This window comes from Raphanus sativus, chromosome 9 (genome assembly GCF_000801105.2).
Source record: "Raphanus sativus cultivar WK10039 chromosome 9, ASM80110v3, whole genome shotgun sequence".
Lineage (NCBI taxonomy): Eukaryota > Viridiplantae > Streptophyta > Magnoliopsida > Brassicales > Brassicaceae > Raphanus > Raphanus sativus.
The window spans coordinates 33,018,694-33,043,520 of NC_079519.1; the positions used below are offsets into that span (position 1 = coordinate 33,018,694).

Consider the following 24,827-nt stretch of genomic DNA (forward strand, 5'->3'; position numbering starts at 1 on the left):
CTAACAATAAGAAAATGCGAGGTTACTCATGATACCGTCTAGCATACAACTTCTTTATTATTAGAGCCCAATAAATTAGCCAGTTTTGTGCTAATGTATTGATTTGGAATTATAAAAAAAAAACAGAACCATGTATACTGTCAGCTCCTTTAGGATATTGGTCTAAAACATATATAACTCGAGAATTCAAGACATACGAAATGATTATAGTAGCTGGAGCAGATCTGGTGAGGGAAGGTGTGGATGCACTTGTCCCCCGCCCCCCAGTTTGTTAAGTAAATTGTAAGTTTGTTAAGTAAATCTCGGTTGATTGAATTTGTTTCACTTTTTTGTATGCTACTGGTGGTAATCTAGTAAATACATAGAGCAAGCAAGGTTAATAATGTTAAATCAACTATATCCCTAAAGCCTACATAAACTGCCAACCACTCAACTATAATCGTTACTGGAGCACCAAACTCGACAACAAAAAACTGTGAAAATGGTAAGCCAGAGTTATACGGCGACGTTTCTTCTGTTCGCCAGATTTTTCTTCATTTCCCGATCAATCTCAGCCGTTCATTCCCCTCCACGACTAAACGCAACAACCAACGATCTAGATTTCATCCGAACAAGCTGCAACGCTACTCTATATCAAGACCTCTGCTTCAACTCTCTCGCCGGCTACGCCCCCGTCGTCCAAGACAGTCCGGCGAGGCTAGCAAAGATCGCAACCGGAGTGTCCCTCTCAAAAGCCAAATCCACGTTGGCTTTTCTCTCCATGCTCTCACGCTCCGCCGCCCAAGTCCAAGACTGCGTTTCGTACTTGGATGAAGCAGTTGGTTCCATTAGAGACTCTCTCCGAACACTACGCAGCTTGAGCCGTGGAGGCGGCGTTGCGGCGGCTGCGTCGTCATCGGACGAGACGTTTAGTTCGCAGGTGAATGACGTGCAGACGTGGATGAGTGCAGCATTGACGTATGAGGATACGTGTACGGACGGATATGAAGAAATGGATGAAGCAGGAGGTATCAAGACGACCGTTTATGATCGAGTGAACACACTGAAAAGGTTTACTAGTAATGCTCTTGCGCTTGTTAACACTTATGGCAACACTGGAGCTCCATGAGATGAGATTATTAAGAGTTTTTAACTTTTAATTTTAGTTTTTTTTTGATAAATTTTTGCTTTGTTTAAGGTTTCTTTTGATTTTTCAAATATGTTATGGGTTTTAATTTGAAATGTAGTGGTGTGTGAAAAAAAATGAAAGCTTAGTGCAGGCTTCGGAAAAGGTAGTAGTACGGATTTCACGTTTCATTGCTTTGACTGATCTCTGTCGATATGCTTATGATTTGATGAATCGTTGTATTAATTTTGGGATTTTGTTTTTGTATGACTCGTATTATATGAGTTTAACGTGGGTTTAGATATATGTTAAATTGCCAGATTTTCTATGTTTTGTTAGGTCAAAATAGTAGCAAGAATTTACTCACACAATTTCAAAATAAAATATAGCTAAGACTAAGAGCAAAGTATTGGTGAGAGATTCACTAGAATGTCTTTACTTTGAATTTTAATCACTAAATATATAGATTAATGAGAAAATGACACTTGTAAGCAGAACTTCTCAAATATGAATTTGAATCTCTTAAAAAATAAACTCATTTCTCATTTCTTTTACCCTTTCTTTATTTTCTGATAATTCACTGAATAACTCAACCAGTGTTGATGTTCTAACTTTCATCTTGTAATTCGACCAGTTTGGAAAAGTGTAAGTGGAGCCTCTCTGTTCAATGCTCTAGCGAGGCAGAGAGAGATATAATCATGTAAAGCTAAAATTTGGTGTCACACCACTTTACACCATTCTCAAAAGACCATAATAATGTAAGGCTTAACTATAGTGTAAAAGACCAATTGAGGTTAAATCACCTTTCTTTAGTAGAGTGCTATCATGCATTCTCTTCAATATGGGTGCACTTGTATCCATTAACTTTTTAATGTTTAGAAATTTGTTGAGTAAAATATCCGATGATTACAGAGATTAAATGCAAAATTCTTTTTTACTGCTCTCCCATTTTAGTTTATTTCCATCATGTCTTTTGCTCACTCACCTAGCCATCCTTAAAATAACTACACTTAACGTTACTATATGTTTTTATTGCTTTAAATGTGTTCAAGTTTCTAAAACTAATTTATGTACAATATTTAACAAGCAAACGTAGCTCAATTTTTTTATAAAATATACCATACCGATACCGTACACGTATTATAGCAGATATAGATCACAGTCATATGTCGACCAGAAAATAGCTCAACTTTTTTTATAAAATATACCATACTGTACACGTATCATAGCAGATATAGATCACAGTCCTATGTCGACCAGAAAAGGCTCACAGTCATTCTGAAGTGGTTATGAGTTTTGATGTGTTTTTGCTTCTTTTCTCGACCCGTGAAATGAGTAGGGCATATCCACGAGACAAAAAATCGATATTTTCAGACCCATTTCATATTTTTGTTTGTTTGTCAACGGGACCCACTCACGAGTCCTTCCAAACAAAAAAAAAACGTCTTCTCTTTTGTTCACGAGATCACTATCCCAAATTCACACAGGTTTTGTTCACTACATGCCGGTATTTGTTCACACAGGTTTTGTTCCTTTCATAACACTACATATGAAAGGATGTTACTGGTAATGAGAAACGATCTATGCTTGGAATTTGGAAGTCTTTTTATGCATACTTGCTTGGATTATTCGTACTTTTCAGAGTATATATTTGACGGTACATACTTTTAAAATTAGTTTTCTCAATACATATTTATGACTATTGGCCTACTTGAAATATATTTTCTCCAAAAATAATTATTTTTGGGCAGCACGCCTAAGCATGATTATAATACCAAAATATACATTTCGAAGTTCTACGTGAAAGGCAAAGAAGCTTTTAGATAGAAGATGGAGGGTTTAGAGAGAAAGGATGAGAAGAACGAGAACATAAAGAGATTTACTCATCTATGGATATACTGTATATCCCTGATATGATTTTTCTACATGCAGACTATGCAGTAAGAACAATGAGAACAGAGATAAAACAAAATCATGTGGATTATATTACTCACAAATAAAACCAATTTACACACTCTCTCTCCACTCCACCAAAAAAACCAATGAAATACAAATTTGAAAATATAATCAGATGAGACCAGTGCTGTGGAACGGATTATTATGCTGGTTAACCGCAAAATCCCCAAACCCGCTTGTATTTGGCTGCTGATAAACCGGGTTAACCGGGAATTCCCCAAAATTACCAAATGGATTACTACTGTTATTGGCTCGGGGGGTTGGTGCTAATGCTAGCTGTAGTTGATGCTGCTGCTGCTGCTGCCCATAAGTTGGCTGGTAAACACCAAAGGGGTTGTTCACAGCTGGTTGCGGAGGTGGTGGAATCCCATTGGACGTTGCAAAAGGATCGTGAACTTCAAATGGGTTGGGAGCTGGTGCACCGTAGACAGGGCGTTGAGAGGCTATGTAGGCTCCATCATCGTATAGACTGTTCAGTGTAAGCGTGTCTAACCCACCAGCCTATATACAATTAGTGATTTTTTTTTTTGAAAGGTTAGCCTTACAAAATTTTATTTTGTTGCGTTCTGCACAAAACGAAAGAGAATAATGCTTTTTACCAATTGCCTATCGGTGGCTGCAGAGATATCGTTGCTCGGTGTTGTTACCAGCGCAAGCTCCCATCCTGTAGGGTCGTAATCGTTTGCTTGGAAAGAACGAGGCGTTGAAGAGTTTCCTGGAAACAGAGACAAAGAACATAAAAGAGTCATCCAAAGTAAAAGGTTGACATCACAAGAAGCTTACCATCATTTGAGATTATGGCTAAAGCAAGTGCATTTTGGTCTTCGATCGCTGATGCATCAGGTACGGCAGTATTCAGACCCTGCGTGGAAAATTGAACAAAAGAGAGTTCAGAATAGCAACACTCATAAAGCAAAAAAATAATAGAATATTCACCAGTAAATCATCTGTATCAATGATGTTCTGTGACTGAGTGGTAGCTAAAGTCGGAGGAGGCGGAGGAGAATGTTCTGTCTCTTCAGATGCAAGAACCACATCATTATCTGAAGGCAACACAAGCTCACGTTCTTCATGAGATGGTTCCGTATCTTCGAGTCCATCATCTGGCCTATAAGTTAGAAGCTGGATGTAGACAGCTTCATTAGCAAGAGGCTAAAAAAGGCCAAGATTCCTGGATCGTTAATATGAGGAAAAATATGAATATATATATACCAGTGGTTCAGCTGGGGCATCAACAGCACGTGGTGCTTCTTTAATATACTCTTCCATTGTTGTCAGAAAAGATTGTGGGGGCTGGAGAAAACATAAAAACGACACACTGCATTGAGTAACAGGGTACATACAATAATTATCAATTTTTGATTTAGAAAAAAGGCTCAGCTGGTACCTCTCTTAAAACAGGAAACTGAAAATTCCTAGCGAGTTCCAGTCCTTTACAAGCTTCATAGAACTCAGAAAGGCTACGAGCCTGGAAATTTCAGATTATATCTCGTTAGACAAGAAAGTAACCTAGACAAGTGAAAGGCTAAGAAAGTCCCAACAGACATCACCTGCTGACCAGCACGCTTGTATATTTCAAGGGAAGTGATGGCTTCATGTTTAGGCATTTCAAAGAACTGCAATAAAAAAAAAGACTGAGTAGGGAGAAAGGAAGACATGATAAGTATGATGGCAATTTACAAACTAGACCTACCTTGTCAATGAGGTTGATGATTCCATCATTGATAGCACAATAGATTTTAAAACTCTCCTTCAACACCTACCATTCCATCACAAAGAAGGTGAGAAATTTTCGAGCTTTGCAGAGCAAAATAGCAATAACAATCCCCACTGGTCGAAATTTTTTAAGTCTTATGACCAGGATCATTAATTCATTATAACGTACCAGAGCAAGTGCATATTGTATAACATGATTGTGGTTAGCAGCGCCTTCTGGCTGAAAAAAAAAAAGTTAAAAGGGCAAAGACAGTTCATTGATCAGTTAAATGCAGCAACAAACAAACAAAACAAAAAAAAAAACTACCTTGCAACCGATGAGGCGATAGAGAAGCTGCTGCAAAGAAGGCAACTGAAGCAAGAGTTGTTCACCATCTAAATCCCTGGTTCTACTGTACCCCTGTGCAAAGTCTCTAAACCATCAGAAACAAAAAAAAAAGGAAAAGAGGTTTCAAACTCAAAGACGTAATAAAAAGGAGAACATTAGATACCTTATCCTGCCCTGGGGTACCCTTAGTAAGAAGTTCAGCCTCAGTATCATATCTTAAAACCCTGAAGCATTCAAGCCGTTCCTCAAGAAACAATGCATAAGTACGTACCCACGCTGAACAATCCCAAGCTGTTAGACAAAACAGAATGATGTCCAATTACCTCTTTTGATTACAAACAAATACTGAATCGAGGACTAACAAACTCACCGATAGGGCCAGAATCATCCTTGAAATTAGAAATCTGAAGAATACGACCTCTCTGGGAAAAATTGAGGAGCTCCTCTCTGAATGTTGGGTCGCCTTCCCTTAGAAGGCGGTGAATCACAATTAGCGTCTTAAGTGCAACCTGTTGAATCAACAACAACAACAAGAAGAGAGAATACACATAAAAAGCAATAAAAAATTTCAAAAACTGTCTATGCAAACAGAATGAACGAGGAGAGTAGCTCATGCTACAACACACAATAAGAATCATATTAATTCGAAAATACAGCAAATCATATCATAGTTTTAAGACAAGAGAGAGCAGAGCCTGTGTTGAGATTTTATGAGAATTGAAACAATTACTAAATAACCAATATACATATATATATCTTTAAAATCAATTTGGAGCCGAATAATCTATATATATATCATTAATTTTTTTGAGGATTAACGGATGTTTCATCAAACTATGCCCACTACTAGAAATAGTAAGTGAGAGTACCGTCCAGTTTCTGGTTTTATGCAAGCGGCGGGAAAGGGCGTGGATGCAATAGGCAACATCTGCTCGGGCACGTGTCACTCCTGTTGCCGCAAATATTTCTGATTCAAAATCATTTTCAAAAAAAAGAGCAAAACAATTATATTTAGATCTAATAAGAGAGGACTCTCGAGAGAAAAAAAAAATGAAAAACGAGACTCACTTCTGAGATGACGATCTTTGGGCGGACACTCGACGTGATTCGTGGCTTTGACTATGGCCACATCTAATTCCTATTAATAATAATTACATTGAATTTTTTTTTTAAAAAAAAATCGATTCTATCAGAGAAGATTTGAGAAAAAATCGCGTGCGTACGGCGTAATCGCTGTTGACGCGGACAAGGCCGACTTTGGTGGTGTCTTTTAGGGCTCCATATGCTTTGCGCCATGTCTGCAGCGTTCCCATCGGAATCAGTCGTAGTAGAAGACTCTTTCAGATCTCTCTCTCTCCCCCCGTCGATTACGTGTCGAAATCTCCTATCTTCTTCTTCTTCCCCCGATAAAACCTCCGCCAAAGAGAGAGAGAGAGCGTAAGTGAACAAACAAAAAGGAACTCTTTCCGTTTTTTTAAAATGTCAATAAATTCATTACCAAAAATAAAAAGAGAGTCATATTATTTGAAAAATGCTAATTATTGAGTTTTTTCTTACCAAGATTAAGAAAGTATTGATTCTCTTTTGATTTATTTAACTTTTATTATCTGTACAATTTTATAACATTTCTATATTTACATCATGATGAATTTTTATGAATTCAATAGTAGGATTCATAATGAAAGCTCACGCAAGGCATAATTGGTAATGATATATATTCTTTGAAAATTTTGACAGTACTAATGACCTATAACTAATTATAAAGAAAAGAATCTGCTCCTCTGGATTGTAATCTATTGTGGCACCTTTTTTAATATACAGTCACAAAGGCATGTGTGTCTATTGATATATTACTATAAATAATACACACATATAAGCTTCAACAGATGATTTTGATGAAATTAAAAAAGAAAAACGCTAAAGAAATACGGTGTAGATTACAGATGGGAGATTGAGAAATGTTGGCCACCTAACTAACATCCGCCCCACCCATACACTTGTCAATACAAGGCTATCTGGATACTGACATCCTTACATTGGTGGCTCTTAACACTTGAATTTTATTGATCACAAAGCTCGTGTACTAGCTGACAATTACTGAATTAGCCAAGGTTTTGTTTACTAGTTGGATGGTGATTCATTATCCAGTTAGGAGTGTGATCAGTAAATTTTTGAGTAACTGAGAGTAACTCAATTAAGAGTAAATTAGGTACTTATACGTGATTTCGTAGAGAATAATATTATATGAAGAAATATGTATTTTGTTTACAATATTATAATTATTCAATGATAATTATAATTATTAAAATTTAACTTTTAACTTCATAGTTTGGTAATCAAAAATTTCACATATATTTATAGAAGAGCTGTGAGATTTAAGATAATTCAACAACACAAATTTAAGTCATTAAAAGATTGTTTTTACATGAAATCGATACTATAATTGGTTCAGGTAATTAATTGTAGAATTAACTTTTATTTTATTTTGATTCGTGAAAAGTGCAAATACTCTAATTTTCACAGAAAAAAAGAAGAAAGTATTTTTTTTATTTGTAACTCCAATATGAGGATCAGAGGTTTTTATATCTCTAACATCGGATTTGCTGATTTATCTTACTTATGTTTTTTTATTTGTTTGATTATTTTAAATTTCACAAAATTTTAATTGTTCTTTTATGTGTATTTTTAATATTTGTCAAAAAAAAAGATTTGGATATGATTAAAAATAATAAATTTTATTTTTAGATTTATTAATATCCAAAATAGCAAATAATTGATTGTAGAATCACTTTCCATTTTGGGATTTTATTTTAGCACTGATAAAAATAAATAGAAATCTAAAATCATCAACTATTGAAATTGTAACAATTTTAAAGATTTCAGTTATGAACTACATGTAACCAAAAATCTCTTAAATATTTTCTTTCTTTTTTAATATATAATAGAAAGTGATATAATTTTATATGATTTAAAAATCCTTACAAATATACATTTATATAATTATAACTACATTTATAAACATTTACAAACAATTATTTTTAAATTTTATAAGTTTTTGTGGTTCACTTTGTTTACAACTCTTTAGTTAGATGACTTAAAAATACAATCAATCATTTCAAAAAAAAAAATTGTACTTCAATCTAAAATTTGAAGATAGTTGAATTTATAAATTAAATTTGGAAGGTTGTTACATGACATATTTTGGTTTGGACAGATAATTATTGTTAGGATAATATTAAATTAATAAAAATATATTTATTGAACTTTCTAAGAGACATCCATGAAAAAATTGAAAAAAGTCATGACTTCTCTTTTAATAGATAAGATTTTTCTAAAATAATATTTATATTTTACTTAGTTTTTACTTATTTTTACTTAAATTATATTTTTATGATATTATTTAAAATAATAATTTAACATTTTGAAAACTGCTTTCTCTTTTATGTGACTCAATTTTAAAAAAAATAAAGATGTAAGAATTTAATAATTATAGTACTTAAAGATACTTTAATTTAATTGAATAAATTGTATTTAATGTATTATAATATTATAAATATAGTGCTTTTAATATTTTTGTAGCAAGTATATAGGTCTAAACGTCATTCAACTAGATTAATTTACTCCCGTGACAACAATCCCTATGTTAATCATGCGTTGAAAAATCAACTCATATTGGCCTAAAACGTTCAAACATGCATAAATTACAAGTATATTAACCATTTAACATCTGTAACATCGATTCTCATTGGCTAGACATGTAAGACAATATTACGTTGTTTCAATCATTTCATCGAACACTTTCTGATTATGAGATTACTTAAGAACTTGATCAAAGCTAATCTAGCAGTAAAAAAACTAACAAGAACAATGTTAATCAAGCAAGAAGCATCCTAAATATCCATCTACTCACCTCTAATCTATCTAATCCATGAACTCACTAATCTCTATAAGAAACTTTAATCCATGTAAGGTTTAAAGTTAATTATATTAACGAGCAAAATAAATACGATATAAGATCAATTACTTTCTTAAATGATGAAAAGGTTTAAGTTTTCAAAAATGTTATACAAGGTCTTGAGAAAAAATGAATTTAAACTAGAATTTTAGGTCTAAATTTAGTTACAAAGATCTAATATTCGTGCTGGTTTGAACAGATTAGATCGGATCAAACCAGAATAAACCGGTCGATATTTTAAATCAAGAAACTAGCGGCCTTTGTATCAACCGCTGGCTCGCCTTCGGTCACTCGGTCAATAAGACACCGATGAACTCCATGGACTTTTTAAGCATTTAACATCGCGGTTTGTTTCGTGCCGTGACCACCGAACACCATGCCTCTTATCTGAAGCGCGACCTCCAACTTCTTTTTCTTCGGCTTACCTCATCGTGGTGGTTGAGTTCATGTTCCGGCCAGCATTACCAGATTCGTCCTTCCTCATCCACCGTTGCTTCTCTTTGTTTGTCTCAATTTTTTGTAATAAAATATAAATTTAGTATTTCAAACAAAAAAGTGTTGCAAAAAGATATAAATTAATAACTAATGTTTCATTAATATTTTAAATTATATTTAATATTTTAATATTTTGTATATATATATACACTATTATTTGAGAAGTGAATTTGTTTATTTGTCATGCTATCCATAATTCTAGGTTTAATCATATTTTATGTTTAATTATTAATATTAATTAATAAATAATTTTAGTGATTTATCTGATAATTTATCATTATATATATATATATATATATATATATATATTTTCCTACAATAAGTTATTTTCTGAATTCACCCATGCATGTATATATCTTTTTTAGTAAAAAAACTTGTTTTTTATATTTGAAGTATAGCTGCTATATATTTATACTTATAAACGTTTCTTCTTGGAAGATATAGTATTGTTTTTTTTTTGGATCAAAGATATAGTATTGTTTATGCAAATATTTTTCTAACTTAGATTAGCAAGGTATGCAACTGACCTAGAGCCTAGCAAACAAAGACTTTAGGCTTCAAATTTTTTTTTTGCAATATGCATTACTATGTGAGTTTTCAAATATAGATTACAAATAAGAATGATTTCTTTTTAGGCACAGTATCATATTAGGTCGGGCATGTAGATTGGTAAAATAATTAGTAGAAATTGACTTACCAGTCAAAAATATATCATGTGATCCATATATCATACAAAAAAAAGAAAAAAATAATCAAAAATGGTAGAAAGTGAAATTCTAAAACTCTGGTCATGGCTACAATGTGTGTATAAAGGTGTTATTGTACAATCACATTAATACGTCTTCATGTAAGGGAGGCGAAAGAGAAGTTTGTTAAGTCCACAAGCTATAAGCAGCGAGAAGAATCCATTGAACTGTAATCATCGAGACTGGTTTCCCTGCAACATCAATCATCAGATTGTGGTATTAGAGTTTTGTGATTATCAGTATTCAAGAAATAGCAAGAACGAGATTTTGAGAAAATAAACTAATTAACCGGAGGAACAAACTTAAACTAAGCTGCACCCACCTTTAAATTTTCGTCCCTATCAAAACCCACTCTTTAAAATAAAATCACCACAATAGAAGTCGCGTTTAGTCCATAAGCGGCGTTTAGTCCTAACACGTACTTTACCACCGGCATAAAGAAAGAGTGAAAAGTATGGTTAGCGTGTAGATCTGCTACAAAGTTGTGCACTAGAAGAAGCCTTTACTTTCATGCCAACAGGAGTAAGGTGTGTTCAACTATCGTTCACTTCCGTAATGACTTGAAAATAGTTACAGTATTCATTAAACGTTACAACTATCGTTTTCCCAAAGCTAAACATTCTATACCAAACCCCCACCCACTCTTAAACAACATGTTCAAATCATACCATAACACAACAGAATATTATGATCCCATCTTAAAAGAAGAAGCTACTTAATTAAATCCACCACCACCATTAGAAAATGGCAGATTCCGACATAGAGACCAGCAGCAACCACAACAGCAACAACAGTATTAGCAACACCTCAGCCGCATCAACAACGACAAGCGTTCATATTTCTGCTCTCGACGGGATAGTCAACGCAAATTCTCTCTTCACGGTTGCAGTCTTTGTTGGAATCTCTTTCGACCAACCGCGTGACCTCACTCTCACGGACAGAGCTGAGTGCAACGCGGGAATAGACGTGGAACGAGACCTAGTTGTCTTCGAAGTCATCTCATTTGCATTCTTCCTCTTCTCATCCCTCGTGGCTCAAGGGCTGAAGGTAACCATCAACTTGTTGAACAGCAAGGAAACAGACGAGGTGTTTAAAGCAGATATCGATTGTGATCTGCTTCGCCTCGGTGTGGTTGGTGCAGCTGGTGGATCCATATTGGGGTGTGTGTTCCTTCTGTTGTCAATGGTTGAAGTTATTCAGCTCCGTCTTGGGCTGCTCTCTTGTGGTAGCTCATTGGCGATTCATACTGTGTTGGCACTTGTGGTCTTGGTCTCTTCTGCTCTCAGTGTTTATATCTTCACTGTGTTTTACTCTTTCAGAAAATGATTAGTCTTTTTATATATTAAGAACTCTAACACTTGTAAAGTAACATTTAGTTGTGAAATTAGTAGTAATATACACATGTATCTTGGTATCCATTAAACTGAAGCTCAATACAATGTATAAGAAAATACATGTATCTAGATTTAAAAGCAAGTGTGATAGTAGTATAAATATCTCTCTTAGAGAAGTTTTATTGTAACAGTTAGCTGCCTCTTTGAGCAGCCTCCTTCAAACTCTCTCTATGACATTAATCAGTTTTTAATCTTTTGGTGACGACTCACAGTTTCCCTCTTCCCTTTTACTTTTGGTCCACATAATAAATATTTCATGAGCTATTTGCTTTCTATCTACTTGATTATTTCTTTCTAAAGAAAGCTTTTAGAGTATAACAGTTCTTGTTTTTTGAATCTGCTATCAGTATCTTCATAAAAATATGTATACTATTTAAATAACGTAAAGCAAATATACATCCTTCGGTTGAAAAGATGGTTACAAAGATGTGAACTATGAGAATCTCAGGTAGATCTCTCTCTGTATTTAGCAAAACCACAAAACCTCCAGCAATGAAACCAGCTCATGTTCTGCTCATTCCGTAAGAACTGAATTCGAAACTAGAGACTGTAAGAGCATACAAACTTATCAGCAAGAATAAAGCAGTAGTGAAGCTATTGATGACAATAGGTTGAAGGGCATACAATGGAAATCGAGAAACCACCCAAAAACAGTCCATATATATTGCAAATGAGACGAAATTTTCAAATATTTCATTTAATCATTAGCATGATTACAATCGGCTTATAAACTTCTTGAACCAAACTCGATGGATCTGTAGGAAAACTCCAACAAAGAAGACCAGCAAAACTAGATTTAAAGTACATATGTGTACACTCCTAAACTAGATTTATAAATAAGTTAGCCCCGCGGTTTACAACCGAACCTATCGTACCAAACGAAAATTTTGGTTTTCGGTTTATGTTCAATCATGATTTTTGTTTTAGTCCACAAGATTTGAAAATCAATCAGGTTACCGGTTTGGTTTGAACAAAATGAACAGTTAACCTGATTTTTTTTAAATATAAATAAAATAAATTATACCAAAACTAAATTGGTTTATACCAAAAATAAACCAATACTAACCAATACTCAATTAAACCGAATTAAGATAACTGAATTTAACCAAAATATGTCATTTAATCAATTTTATTGAATTGTTAAAAAAAATGAATTTTGGTTAATTTCGTTTTTGAAATTAAAAGCTGAAATTAACTTAGGTATGACATCCTCATTGTAATTCATCATTATCATATGTTCCTAACCACCGATGGAGTCTAACAAGGTTTTTAGTAACATTGTTAGTTTTCATAATGATGATTCCGATGGATACGTTTTGCGGCACGAGCTGTTTCAATACAGATGGCCAAACACAACGGAGTCTTATGAAGATTGTGAGACGCTATCTGAATTTTATTTTCCTTCTACTAATGGAGGATAATCCGTCGGAAAAATATATGAAGAATTGACGGCTGTTGGTTCATTTGGTCAATGGAATTTGATGTGGCAAGTTTAATGGTCAAAAGAATATTTGCAGTACTGAAGAAAAAATATGGTAATGCTCGTAATTGGATACAATATATGTGGTATAGGATTATGAGCAATCCTGAATCAATGAAGAAACCATGGAAACTGTGATGGAGGAGACAATGGTTCAGAAATGGAGATGTGCTTCTTTTGTTGTATAGAGATATTCGTATAATCGTTGCAAATTGACAACTCCAACTTATATTCATCTCTAAAGAATCAATATATTGGATTCTTTATGGAATGGTATATTTAGATCCAAGTTGTGAGTTGACTAATGTTATACAACAACAAAAAATTGGTGTTGATAGAAATTAGGTTACAATGTAAAGTTTGGAGTTTCATCTTATGGATGCTAGCCAAATACGACATTCGCAAGAGACCGAGAACAAGCATGCGTGATTAATATTCTGGTTAAAGCTCTGACAAGAAGTAAAGAGTCTCTTCGGAAAAAGCATCCTCACGTAATGCTTTCTTTGTGTTGTTTTGTGTAATTTTGTATTTTGTGTTTCAATTGTTTGTAAGAACATCTCCAATATAAAACTCCATATTTTCCTCCAAAATAGAGTAAAAGTGAATATGGAGTAAAAATACTCTAACCCTACTCTATTTTTCTTTTCATAATGGAGTAATGAACAAACAAAAAATAGATTACTCCATTTATGGAGTAAATTTCATTATGGAGTAGAATATGGAGTTGGGTTGGAGCACTTATTATTCCAAAATCACTTTTACTCTATTTTGGAGGAAAATATGGAGTTGGGTTGGAGATGCCCTAAGTTTATGTATTGTTACTTTATACTCCATCTATTTTATAATAAATGTCATTTGTATTGTTACTTTATACTCCATCTATTTTATAATAAATGTCATTTATAACATTTTTTATTGAGAAAAAGACAAAATAGCACCAAAGTAAGTTTTTGTCACAAAAATAGCATCACAAGAAGGAAAATGACCAAAATAAGTTTTATTGAAGGGTAAATATGTATTTATAACTCTTGGGTTAACTAATTTACGACTTAGGGTTTAGAGTAAAGGGGTGGGATTTTAGTAATGTGTTCAAATATTTAAAAATAAAAAAATAAATATTAAAATTTTCAAAACAAAAAGTGTTATTTTGGTCATTTTATTTTTGAGTGCTATTTTTGTGTCAAAAACTTAAAAAATGCTATTTTAGAGATTTGCCCTTTTTGTTATACAAAAAATTCTACTTTGTAATTTCAATGCAAATTATTATTACTTTCAGCTAAAAATTATTTGCAAACTGCATTTATTTTATAAATAATTTTATTTATCTCAAATATTGTTGATTAGAGAAATGTAATTAATAATAACTTACATATATTTCCGTCATTTTTTAATATTTGTGAAAAATATAAAACTGACACTTATTTAGAAATGGATGGAGTATTAATCAATAAAGATAGTTGTTAAAAAACGAAATTAACTGATACCAACCCGAATTGAATGTAATTGAGTTTATTTTGGAATTATTTAAAAAACTTCGGTTCACTGAAAAATTAAAAACTGACTCACTTCGGGTTTGGTAAATCGAAGTCGCAGGTCTGGTATTAACGAAATATCTAAGAAGAGTTCAAACCATGGCCTAAAACTATTTCCAGAAAATCAGCTGTTGCTTCATCACGCGAATACTTCCGGTTCGAACACGGTAACGGTGAGTGGCGCGAGAGTCACTCCCTACCTCTTAGAGCATGAACATCGCCAAGTCCTTAAGGTGGTCCTTGTGTTTTTGGTGTGGGACCCACCAACTTTTCTAGATTACTGAACCAATTTGTCCCTAAATAAGAAACGTCCTACTGCTGTCCTTAACCCTATTCGCGGTGCAATTGGTCTATTTTAATTTTTTTTTTTTTTGGAAAAAACAAAATTAAAAAAAAAAAGAAAAAATTTACCTAAGGACTTTTAAAGGTCCTACTGATAAAGATGCCCTTAGGTTCTTAGGAACCCTTTGGTGTATACTGGTGGTTGTCTGGTTGAAACTGAACGACATAATTTCCCTTACCCCTGCATTTCCCAATACGACAAGTGACAACGTGTAAATGTCGCGATAACTAACGCCTCATTGCATCAGGCTGTCATGACATGACTTGTAAAATCCACGTTTCTAGTATGAAATATGACTAGCAAAAACAATATTATCTGATGCAAGTTGATGGATTGGAATCATGATTATTTTATATATCTGGCAAATTCAAATGATTGGATTTCTTTTAATTTTAAAATACATTAACAAAAGAAGGAGCTAGTTATCAAATCATATCGCTTTTCTGCATAATGAATTTTGAGTTATTAACACAAATAGGCAGTTTATATGTTTTTATTATATTCTAGAGTATGTTGTGTTACCCAAATAGTTTTCTGTGGTTGAAGACCAAATTATCCCCTAAATGCAAAATTAGGGATATGCATTTAACTAAAACAACATGTTATACTAGTTGGGCTGGTTAGAGATTTTTTTTGGTTTTATGATTTTTCTTTTCTTTTGAATTTCTAACATTAAACTAAGTTTATTTTTGAATTTTCTCTTCTCTGTGACGATGAAACTTCCTCACCGAGAACTTTTATTTTTGGACAGAGTTGTAATAAATATTTTTGTTATAGTTATGTAATGCATTCACCAACGTTTCTTACCAACACTTTTATATTTAAATATGACATCTGTTACTCGCATTTGCATTTGTTCAACACATACATCAAAATCCCACATGAACGCATATTCCATACTATTAATGTGTACATCTTAGTATTGTTATCCACATGTACACCAATTACCCCACATGAACATTTTCACATGATATCCACATGTACTCGATAATAACCAAATAAGTTTATCGCATTTTTGTGGGCAAAAAGATTCGGTTTAACTTAAGATGGGTTCATCTCTTTACGTGTCAAATGGAAAACAATTTAGGTTTTTTTAACATGAAACAGAGAATAAAAACTCTACCAAACAGTAATTCCTTGAGAGGAAGTAAAAATATGTTGTAAATTTGTATTTTTAATAGATTATGGAAATCTCAAAAAAATATCGAAACATGCTAATAGTAAACCATATATATACCCGTAAGAAAGCTTTATGGATGAGGCTTTGAATTGGAGCAGCTAATGGCGACTTTGAATGCGGTCGTCTTCTCCTCTTCGTGACTTAATATATGGTTCTGATTTAGGCTGTAAAAGTCATTCCAATTATATTTTTATCATTCAGAATTTACACGATGATTTTGGTGATGAAATTTATCACGGTTCTTGTTTTATCCAACTATTCATATATAGTGACTTTCTATTTTCACGAAGAACATTGCATAGAATATGGTTCTGGTGGTGGTGAGTGCCCATCGTAATATGGATATTCTTGTTATGCGTTCTTTTCAAACATCACCTACGGCATGTCTAGAGCATCACCATTCGGTACGTAATTTTGCATTTACCGACTGGAACTCTTTACATTGTTAGTGAATTCTGATCTCGGTATCAGTGTGAGACAGTTTTCTAGCTGTTCACTCTAACATCTTCTATCTCTGTGGTAGAAAAATGTTATTGCGATGTCAGTTCGACAAGATATTTGTCAACTTTTGATTAGAATATCGCTTGGTTATTCTTTAAATAGTGTTCAGATAGAAGAATTTAGAATCCAGGAAAACTATCAGATTCGTTAAAGTCAATACATATTGATTTCATGATAAAATATCAAGTTCATAGACAGATGAAGCTGCTAAATTTTATATTTTGATACAATATATTTGGTATCGATTTAAAATAATTTTGAACTACCGTTTAAACCATGTAAACTACCATGAAAAAAATGTCAATCTGAAATGGAAGATGTGTTCTCTTTGTTGTATGGCAATGATTTTTTCGATCGTTGGAAGTTAGCAATTTCAGTTTTTTTTTATTTTCACGGGTGAATCAGTACTTTGGATTCTATATTAGATAATATATATAATTCTAATCTAGAATAAAGTCAAGAAAATTCATAAAATACTCTATAGTTGTCGAAGACCTTTGAAAAGAAATTATCAGATCTACTATCATCTTCTAATCATTTTCGTTGTGCTATTTGTTGCTCTTTATTATTATATGTTTTTCATATGTTCTTAATCAATTCTCAATCCATTAAATTAATAAATCAAGTTAATTAAGAAAACTATATCAGTAGAAAACTAGAAATTACTCAAGAAGATAGGAAAAATTTTGGGATAAAAGATTCCTGAGTCTTGTCAAATAGATTTCCCATGTCGCGATCTTCTACATGTCTGTATGTCGGCAAAACCTGTCTTTAATTCAATCATACCCGCTTTTGTTTTTTACTTTCGCTGCGTGGAATACTATTGAGGATGATGTAATAAAATGGGTTTTGTTGAGTTGAGACCAGTGATTAGTTTTTGTAGGAAAATTCGATTTCAGTTAACATGGATAAAAACATAAACGAGCCCCTTTTATTCACGTGGACTTCATGCGTCTTGCACCTGGAGCCAACGAAAGCAAATTTGTTCTTCCTTCTCAGTTCTCTTCCTCTTGTTACTTATTTCAATATTATATATATAAGTATATTATTTGACTCGCTTTGACGCAGTATATCTCAAACTTATTAACTTACAGTACTGTGTCCCCTTTTGGCCAACCGCTTCTTCACTTTTTTTTTTAATTATTACCGTGCACACGTATACCCTTGTAACCTGAACATTATACAATTACAATGTCTCCGCCGTTGTTGGCTTGTGTTTTTATCTTCGATTATATGTGACTGGAAAGACTTTAATAAGATGAAAAACATATGAAGTAACAGAGAAGAAAAAAAATATTAAACTGGATAAATAAGCATTTGTTATGCAACTTTTTTTCAGATTACAAGTCTCAGAGAGAAATGATTTTTTAAACATAACGAAAAAAGGTTTACAAGATATTTCAACATGATACAAGTAAATTTAATGAAGAATGGATCTTTATAGGACGGTTCAGATGATGAAGTTAGACATAAATCTTCATAAAATAGTAATATTATCGATTGTCGAATTATCAATATAATTTTTCATAATTATAATATCATAATAAATCAGATTGAAAAGTAAACATTTACTATACTGATTTTTACCGTAGATTTAACTTCAACTTTAGATAAGAGAGTAAGAAGTTAACATTTAAGCCAGAAATATAAAAACATATTTTTATGTGATGGTGAAAAAGAGTAACTGAAAGTAAAATATTTTTTCTCTAACCCAACCAAAAAACTACATATTTATGTATTATAGATTTATGACGTATATATACTTATAGTAGTGTATATATATCGGGAAACGACATTTCGAGATGTGAATGTGAAGTTCACATGGGCATAGTTTGTTGCAGATTTCTGCATAGATTCCATGAACTGGCAAAATAATCAGTTACAATTTTTTTTTTTAATTTGTAGTGTTGGATTTTTCTATATGTATTCTATTAAATGTATAATATTTGTTGTTCTTACTAAAACAATCTATATCATTTCCTTTCTCTAAATAAACTTGGTTCACAAATTATAAAAAGCAACTCTGAAGCGTAAAACCAGCCATTTTAAAAACAAAGTTTCTCAAAATGATCTCAAACCATTTTAAGACAATACTAATGAAATCAATGTTTCATTTTAATCATGTTAACTCTACTATATCGCAATACGTCTAAAACTTACATCTTGACATGCACAATAGTAACGAGTCTAATGACCAAGTAAAATGACTCGTATCAATGAAATCAATATTTCATTTTAATAATGTTAACTCATCTATATCGCAATACGTCTGAAACTTACATTTTGACATGCACAATAGTAATGACCAATTAAAATGACTCGGCTCTTTTTTTTTTGAATCACTGACTCGTCTCCTTTAACTATTATTTTTTTTGGTTGAAAACTAACTATTATTTTTAAGCCTTTTTGAAAATGGTTGACAGAAAAAAGTGGTTTATTAAAAAAAGCATTTTTTATAACAAATCTAAAAATTGTGTTAATTAGTGATACTTTTAACATCATTGTATGATACTTTCCTATTGTGTTGTGTTACTTTTAAGTGGTGTAGTTTTTCTTCCTTTTTCTAATATATTTCTGCAATTTATGATTAAAGTATGTACTAGTAATAAGTGGAAGTGGCACATGACATGGAGGCAGAGCGTGCTGTTCACCTTCCGGATAGATGGTGATTATATAAAGGTGCTCACTTTCATGCTTAGACGACACGTACGCGATTTCCAGACTGTCTATAGTTATCTTTTACTGACGCGACTATCTCTTCTTCGTAGGCAACACGCGCTTTTGTCTTCTGTTTTATTTATATCTTGGTTAATAATAGAGAAAATTAGTAAAAAGAGATACTTTAAACTTAGATTTGTCTTTTTTTTTTTCTGTCGGGTTTATTATGCTATTAGGAACAACTAGAAATATTACATAGACGATATTACAGCTGACCATTCTACCTGCCTTTTGAGAATTCATGTCTGACTGCATCACCCTGAGCCGCCCTATGAGATCCATTCTTGACGGTATTCCTTAGACGATTTGTCTTTTTTTTTCTGTCGGGTTTATTATGCTATTAGGAACAACTAGAAATATTACATAGACGATATTACAGCTGACCATTCTACCTGCCTTTTGAGAATTCATGTCTGACTGCATCACCCTGAGCCGCCCTATGAGATCCATTCTTGACGGTATTCCTTGGACCATGCTGAAGATCCCTTGTAAGACTTATCTCCAATATTCTGCATAATTCGCCTTCTCCAGGAATTGAAACCCAGACCTCCTGATCGAAATTGCGTCGCCTGGGATTCGAACCCCAGACTTGGGTGTAGAAGCCTTTAAACCTTGACCACTAGGCCACGGTGCTTCCACAACTTAGATTTGTTTTGATAGGATTTTTATCAGATTTTTTAGGAAAATAGGATTTTAATTCTTTTGAATACAATAATACCCTTAGAATAACAAGCTAATATGAATTATAATAATAAGTTATAATTTTCATAACTGATTTAGTATTAGATTAATTTAAAAAGGAAAAAGAAAAAGAAAATGGTTAATGGATATCGACTTTTCTTCACCCTAAATTTTCTTTTACGTCTTCGCCGCCAAAGCTCTTCTTCATTTCATCCATGGCAATTTAGTGTTCGTTGAGAAAATCCTTGGCTCGTCGGACCTTTCGTTTCTAACCTCATTTTTGTCATCCTCCTCTTCGTTCTCACACACGAAACAACGAAATCAAAGTGTTCTTCCCCAACGAGTTTCGTCGAACGGTTCGGTTCATTACGAAATCGACGTGTTCTTCCATCAATTTCATCTGAATCTCACGTTTCTTCACACTGGGTATGCAATTTCTTCTATTGATTCTCTTAACCCTAGATTTTGTAAAACTGATTTGTAGTTATGTTCTTTCTTTGTTTGTGATCTCAGTACAATTTTTTTTCTTTGATTGTAGGTATGTTTGGGGATATTGATCTCTAATCTACAAAGAGTCTCTTTACTACAGCATACAAAAGTGCAATACGGGAACAGAAACTGAATATGGTTATGCCTGCTGCTAAAAGAGAGGACTTTTATTTATCTAAAGTAGAAAAGCCTCGTGCCATGACCAAGATTGATGAACGAATGAAGAAAGTGCTCACATTTTCTAACATTCTAAGTTATAGCTTTGTGTTCCTTTTTTAAACTCTTAATCCATGCTAATGCTCGCATGCTGACTCTTTGAAGGAACTGTATTGTTTTTCTCTCTACTCTAACTTGATGTTCGGTTATGTATTGTTCTCTGTTTTTGATGTTTGGCAGAAGCAAAAGATTCAGGAAGAATCAGGCAGCACCGCAGCAACGCTGGACCAGCACATGTCTTCCAACCTAGAGTGGTTCGTCAGTTCAGGCAGAAGACAGCAATAAAAAATGAGTTGTCTCAGAGCAAACCTGGTCTCTCCACAGATGTCCTAGCATCGGTCAGTATTTTGTTTATATCTTATTTCTTGAAAGGATAATGATGCATTTCTTTTGTATTTATGGTTTTGTTTTTCCTGATTCAGGTTTTCGGCGGTTCTTAAAGATTAAGAAGAGGCATGTGAAGATATTGCAGTTTGATCAAAGGCTTTATAATATATGTATGAATGGCATTTGCCATTAGTTTCTGCATGTCAACAGAGTGAATCTTCACTTACACTTCTCTAGCTTTTTTGTACTAAGAATATGAATTAAAAAGTTTTGATACTTTTATTTTCTCTCAGAGCATTAACATACTACATGTGAATACAATACTTAGCATTAGTGTATGCGAACAACAACGCAAGAGATTGTGCGTATATTATAAACTAGTCATCACCGTCGCATGGGCTTTGGGAGATCAAGTTGTGTAGTAGCTGCACTTTGACTGGTTGCTCAAGAACGATGTAGCCTGCAACAGAATGAACCTTTGTGCTTTGTTGGAGCACAAACGCATGTCTTCCCCATTCTTTTGCTGTTACTGAGCAGACCAAGCGAGCCTGTGGTCCATGACTTCCTCAATGGACGATCCTGTCTTGTTTATGATGTCGATCACTGCAGATAATAATGAGAGAATTCCTTCAGTGATTTACCATCTCATAACTGAACTCGGTACTAATGAGAGAATTCCTTCATATATTAGAACCATGTTGTTATGATGGAGAGAAGCGAGAAGAGAAGAGAATGGAATAGGGAGGAAGAAGAATAGAAGATTGGTCGATGAAAGAATCGTGGGAGGAAGAGAATATTGTGAAGAAAATATTCTCTAAAATATTTAGGGATAGATTTAGGAAATATCTATAATTGAATATGGCAGTTTCCATATTTTTCGGATTTGCCTAGAAAACGTATCATACCTAAGCCATAACACAGTACAGTACGTGGAAAACCTATTCTATCTATGGCGTCATATAAGGTAAAAGGTACATGACCTTAATTTCACAAAAAATACGTTAGGTATATTATAGAGTTGTGGCTATTTATCGTTATATAACCATAGGTGGAGTGAAGAGATCTTGCTAGATTGAAACGTCACAAAATGTACCTAAGATATATATGACAAGGAAGCCTACATAACGTTTTGTACCCAAGATATAGCGATGTATAAAACTTATATTTCGATTTCTAGATGAAATAGATCACCATAATGTGTATTCTAACCTGGGTTAGAAACTAAAATAAAATATGATTCCTATTTTTTTTTAAAAAAAATTAAACATATAAATTGTCATACTTATGTTTCTAATAGTTTTTATATTTTTATACATTTTTTATTTAAGTTTACTATTTTTCTCATGAACGAAGGGTAAAATATGTCTAAAATTGCCAAAAGTATGAAAAGTCTTAAAGTGACAAAGAAAAATTTAAAATGTCTCTTTTTTCCAATTCTCCCTTAATAATATGGCAGACAGAAAGAAAAAAAAATCAATTTGTCCTCCCAAAATATATAGTTGCTTATCTTTTTTTTTTTTTGTCGGCAGCCCATCTTCATTAGATCAAGTGGTGGTTAGACGAATCAGTTCTCCGAGGATCCCCTCCGTCTGACCGGGTCTGATCTATGTGGGTAAATGTATAGCTTCTATTTCTTGCCTCCTTAGCTAAAGCATCTGCACGTCCATTCCGATCCCGTAGAATATGAAAAACTCTCACATCCTCAAAACCTTCCTGGATGCTCCGGAATAAGTCGGTCTCTCTCACAAAAGCAGGCCAATCTTCCGGGTTTGTGACCATATCTACTAGGTCCGTACAATCTGTTTCGAACCTCATCGTGGTTATCCTCATGTTCCTCATACATGAAGCTGTCCAGAGTAGGGTCCTACTACACGCTCGCAATCCAAAGAATTCAGAGCCCATGTGATCCTTAAAACTCCACCCTAAGCCACTGACGCTGCCATTAGCGATCCATGAAGCATCGATTTGACAGGTCGGGATTCGGGGTATCCAAGGGGGCGCTGTTTCCATCTCCATAGTGAGGGAGTCATCAAGTTCCTCCTCTACGTCCTCCTTCTCGTTAGCCTTCCTCTAACACTCTGCCTCCAGTGAGGCGTGCTGAAGAGTATCCATCGGGGATACGACTTTCCCATTAAAGAGCTTGTCGTTCCTCGCCTTCCAAATGTACCAACAGATCGATGGGAAGGTATCGAATTGTGGACTCATGGGAGTCACTTCTTTTCTCCTCCAAAACAGAAAATTCATGTTTTGGTATATAGATGTACTCGGGAAGTAACCCGGAAGGGACGGATAGTCCGATAAAGCCCAAACCTGAAGGGCCGGAGGGCATTCAAAAAGAAGATGATTAATCGACTCCACTGGGACAGCACATCTAGGACAACTCCTATCGGTACCCAGGTGTCTATAAGTAAGTCTCTCTGCCATTGCCACGCAACCCGAGATAGCCTGCCATAGAAAATGCTTCATCTTGCTCGGAGCTTTAATCTTCCATGCATGTCGTTGTAGGCATGTGAAGCTCGGTTCCCTAACTCCTGTATGTGTAAGACTCCGTTTGGTCGATCATAGTAGATCATAACCGGTTTTGACTGAATATACTCCTGATTTTGTGTGGTTCCAAACATATCCATCCAGAGCCAATGACCTAGAAGGTTTGAGCCCAAGTATCAAGGGGATATCATCTGGATGAAAGAAGTCTCGTAAAAGTTGAATATCCCACTCCTTTGTATCATTCTTAATAAAAGACTGAACAAGAAATTGGGGAAGTTTGTAAACAATGTGCTCGGCTGGTCTAGGTGGTCGTGCCAATGAATCTGGAATCCAATGCTCAGTCCAAACTCTCGTCTCTCTACCCGAGCCAATAGTTTTCCGTAGGCCCGAGAGAAGTAGTGGTCTTGCTGCCATGATACTACGCCACCTGTAAGATGGTGAGTATATTTTCCGGTCTTCTAAGGGGGAGGTATTGTTATAATACCTTCCTTTTAAGACCCGTGCTAATAAAGAATCCGGGTAATGAATTAATCTCCATAATTGTTTTGCAAGAAGCGGTATGTTGAAATCATGGAGATCTCGAAAACCTAGTCCCCCTAAATCTTTAGGGGTACAGATCTCGTCCCATGAAATCCAATGCAAACCTCTGCTGTTTTGCGATGAGCTCCACCAGAAGTTTGAAGTCGTACTTCTTAGTTTATTGATATCTTGTGCATTTGCATGTTTTTAGCTTTGATATCTTGCACATTTTGATCATGTAGAATAGGATTTAGGCATCTTTAGGTTGCATTTTGCATGCATAAGTCCTTATCAGGTGTTGGAGCATGCTATGGAGTTCTTGGAGGTGTTTGAGGTCAGTTATGGATCAAAAGAGGTGAAAGATGGGCATTGTGCAAGTTAGTGGCTGGAGCGGGGTGCTTGGAGCGGGTACAAGACTCCGCTGTGGTGTCTAGAGCGGGGTAGAGCAGTCTGATGCAACAGGGTTCTATACATCGCTCGGGTTGACGACGAGAAGCGAGGTGATGAAGCTGGAGTGGGGTCTTGCAGCGGTGTCACAACACCGGTGTGGAGGTCAGAGCGGGGTCGAGCAAGTGAACGGAGCGGGGTCACCAAGTCCGCTCGGGTTTACAGCGAGAAACGAAGCAAAATGCCCGGAGCGGGGTTGTGCCGCGGGGTCG

General features: G+C 34.3%; 3 protein-coding genes across 3 annotated transcripts; 2 read left to right on the forward strand and 1 right to left on the reverse strand.

Annotated features, from left to right (window-relative positions):
- Window positions 1-427: 427 nt before the first annotated feature.
- LOC108824334 (pectinesterase inhibitor 10) lies at window positions 428-1,411 on the forward strand. The gene has a single exon (XM_018597748.2). The coding sequence runs from the start codon at window positions 482-484 to the stop codon at window positions 1,106-1,108; it is 627 nt and encodes a 208-aa protein (XP_018453250.1). The 5' UTR covers window positions 428-481; the 3' UTR covers window positions 1,109-1,411.
- Window positions 1,412-3,067: 1,656 nt separating this feature from the next.
- Window positions 3,068-6,591, reverse strand: LOC108828670 (putative clathrin assembly protein At2g01600). The gene is made up of 15 exons (XM_018602419.2): window positions 6,329-6,591; window positions 6,174-6,243; window positions 5,975-6,072; window positions 5,476-5,614; window positions 5,269-5,396; window positions 5,085-5,177; window positions 4,947-4,997; window positions 4,755-4,820; window positions 4,612-4,677; window positions 4,449-4,529; window positions 4,274-4,354; window positions 3,998-4,183; window positions 3,845-3,923; window positions 3,661-3,776; window positions 3,068-3,562 (listed from the first exon to the last, which is right to left on the reverse strand). The coding sequence occupies exons 1-15, from the start codon at window positions 6,416-6,418 to the stop codon at window positions 3,173-3,175; spliced, it is 1,734 nt and encodes a 577-aa protein (XP_018457921.1). The 5' UTR covers window positions 6,419-6,591; the 3' UTR covers window positions 3,068-3,172.
- Window positions 6,592-10,863: 4,272 nt separating this feature from the next.
- LOC108826984 (uncharacterized) lies at window positions 10,864-15,153 on the forward strand. Its single transcript, XM_056994469.1, has one exon. The coding sequence runs from the start codon at window positions 11,046-11,048 to the stop codon at window positions 11,625-11,627; it is 582 nt and encodes a 193-aa protein (XP_056850449.1). The 5' UTR covers window positions 10,864-11,045; the 3' UTR covers window positions 11,628-15,153.
- Window positions 15,154-24,827: the final 9,674 nt, after the last annotated feature.

What these genes read in the sequence shown, in the direction of transcription:
- LOC108828670 (XM_018602419.2), bottom strand. Translation starts at nt 6,418, where the DNA reads ATGGGAACGCTGCAGACATGGCGCAAAGCATATGGAGCCCTAAAAGAC. An exon ending in ATCGCCTCATCGGTTGCAAG is followed by an intron (nt 4,998 to 5,084) that starts GTAGTTTTTTTT and finishes TTTTTTTTTCAG; the next exon opens with CCAGAAGGCGCTGCTAACCA. An exon ending in CAGCCACCGATAGGCAATTG is followed by an intron (nt 3,563 to 3,660) that starts GTAAAAAGCATT and finishes AATTGTATATAG; the next exon opens with GCTGGTGGGTTAGACACGCT.
- LOC108824334 (XM_018597748.2), top strand. Translation starts at nt 482, where the DNA reads ATGGTAAGCCAGAGTTATACGGCGACGTTTCTTCTGTTCGCCAGATTT.
- LOC108826984 (XM_056994469.1), top strand. Translation starts at nt 11,046, where the DNA reads ATGGCAGATTCCGACATAGAGACCAGCAGCAACCACAACAGCAACAAC.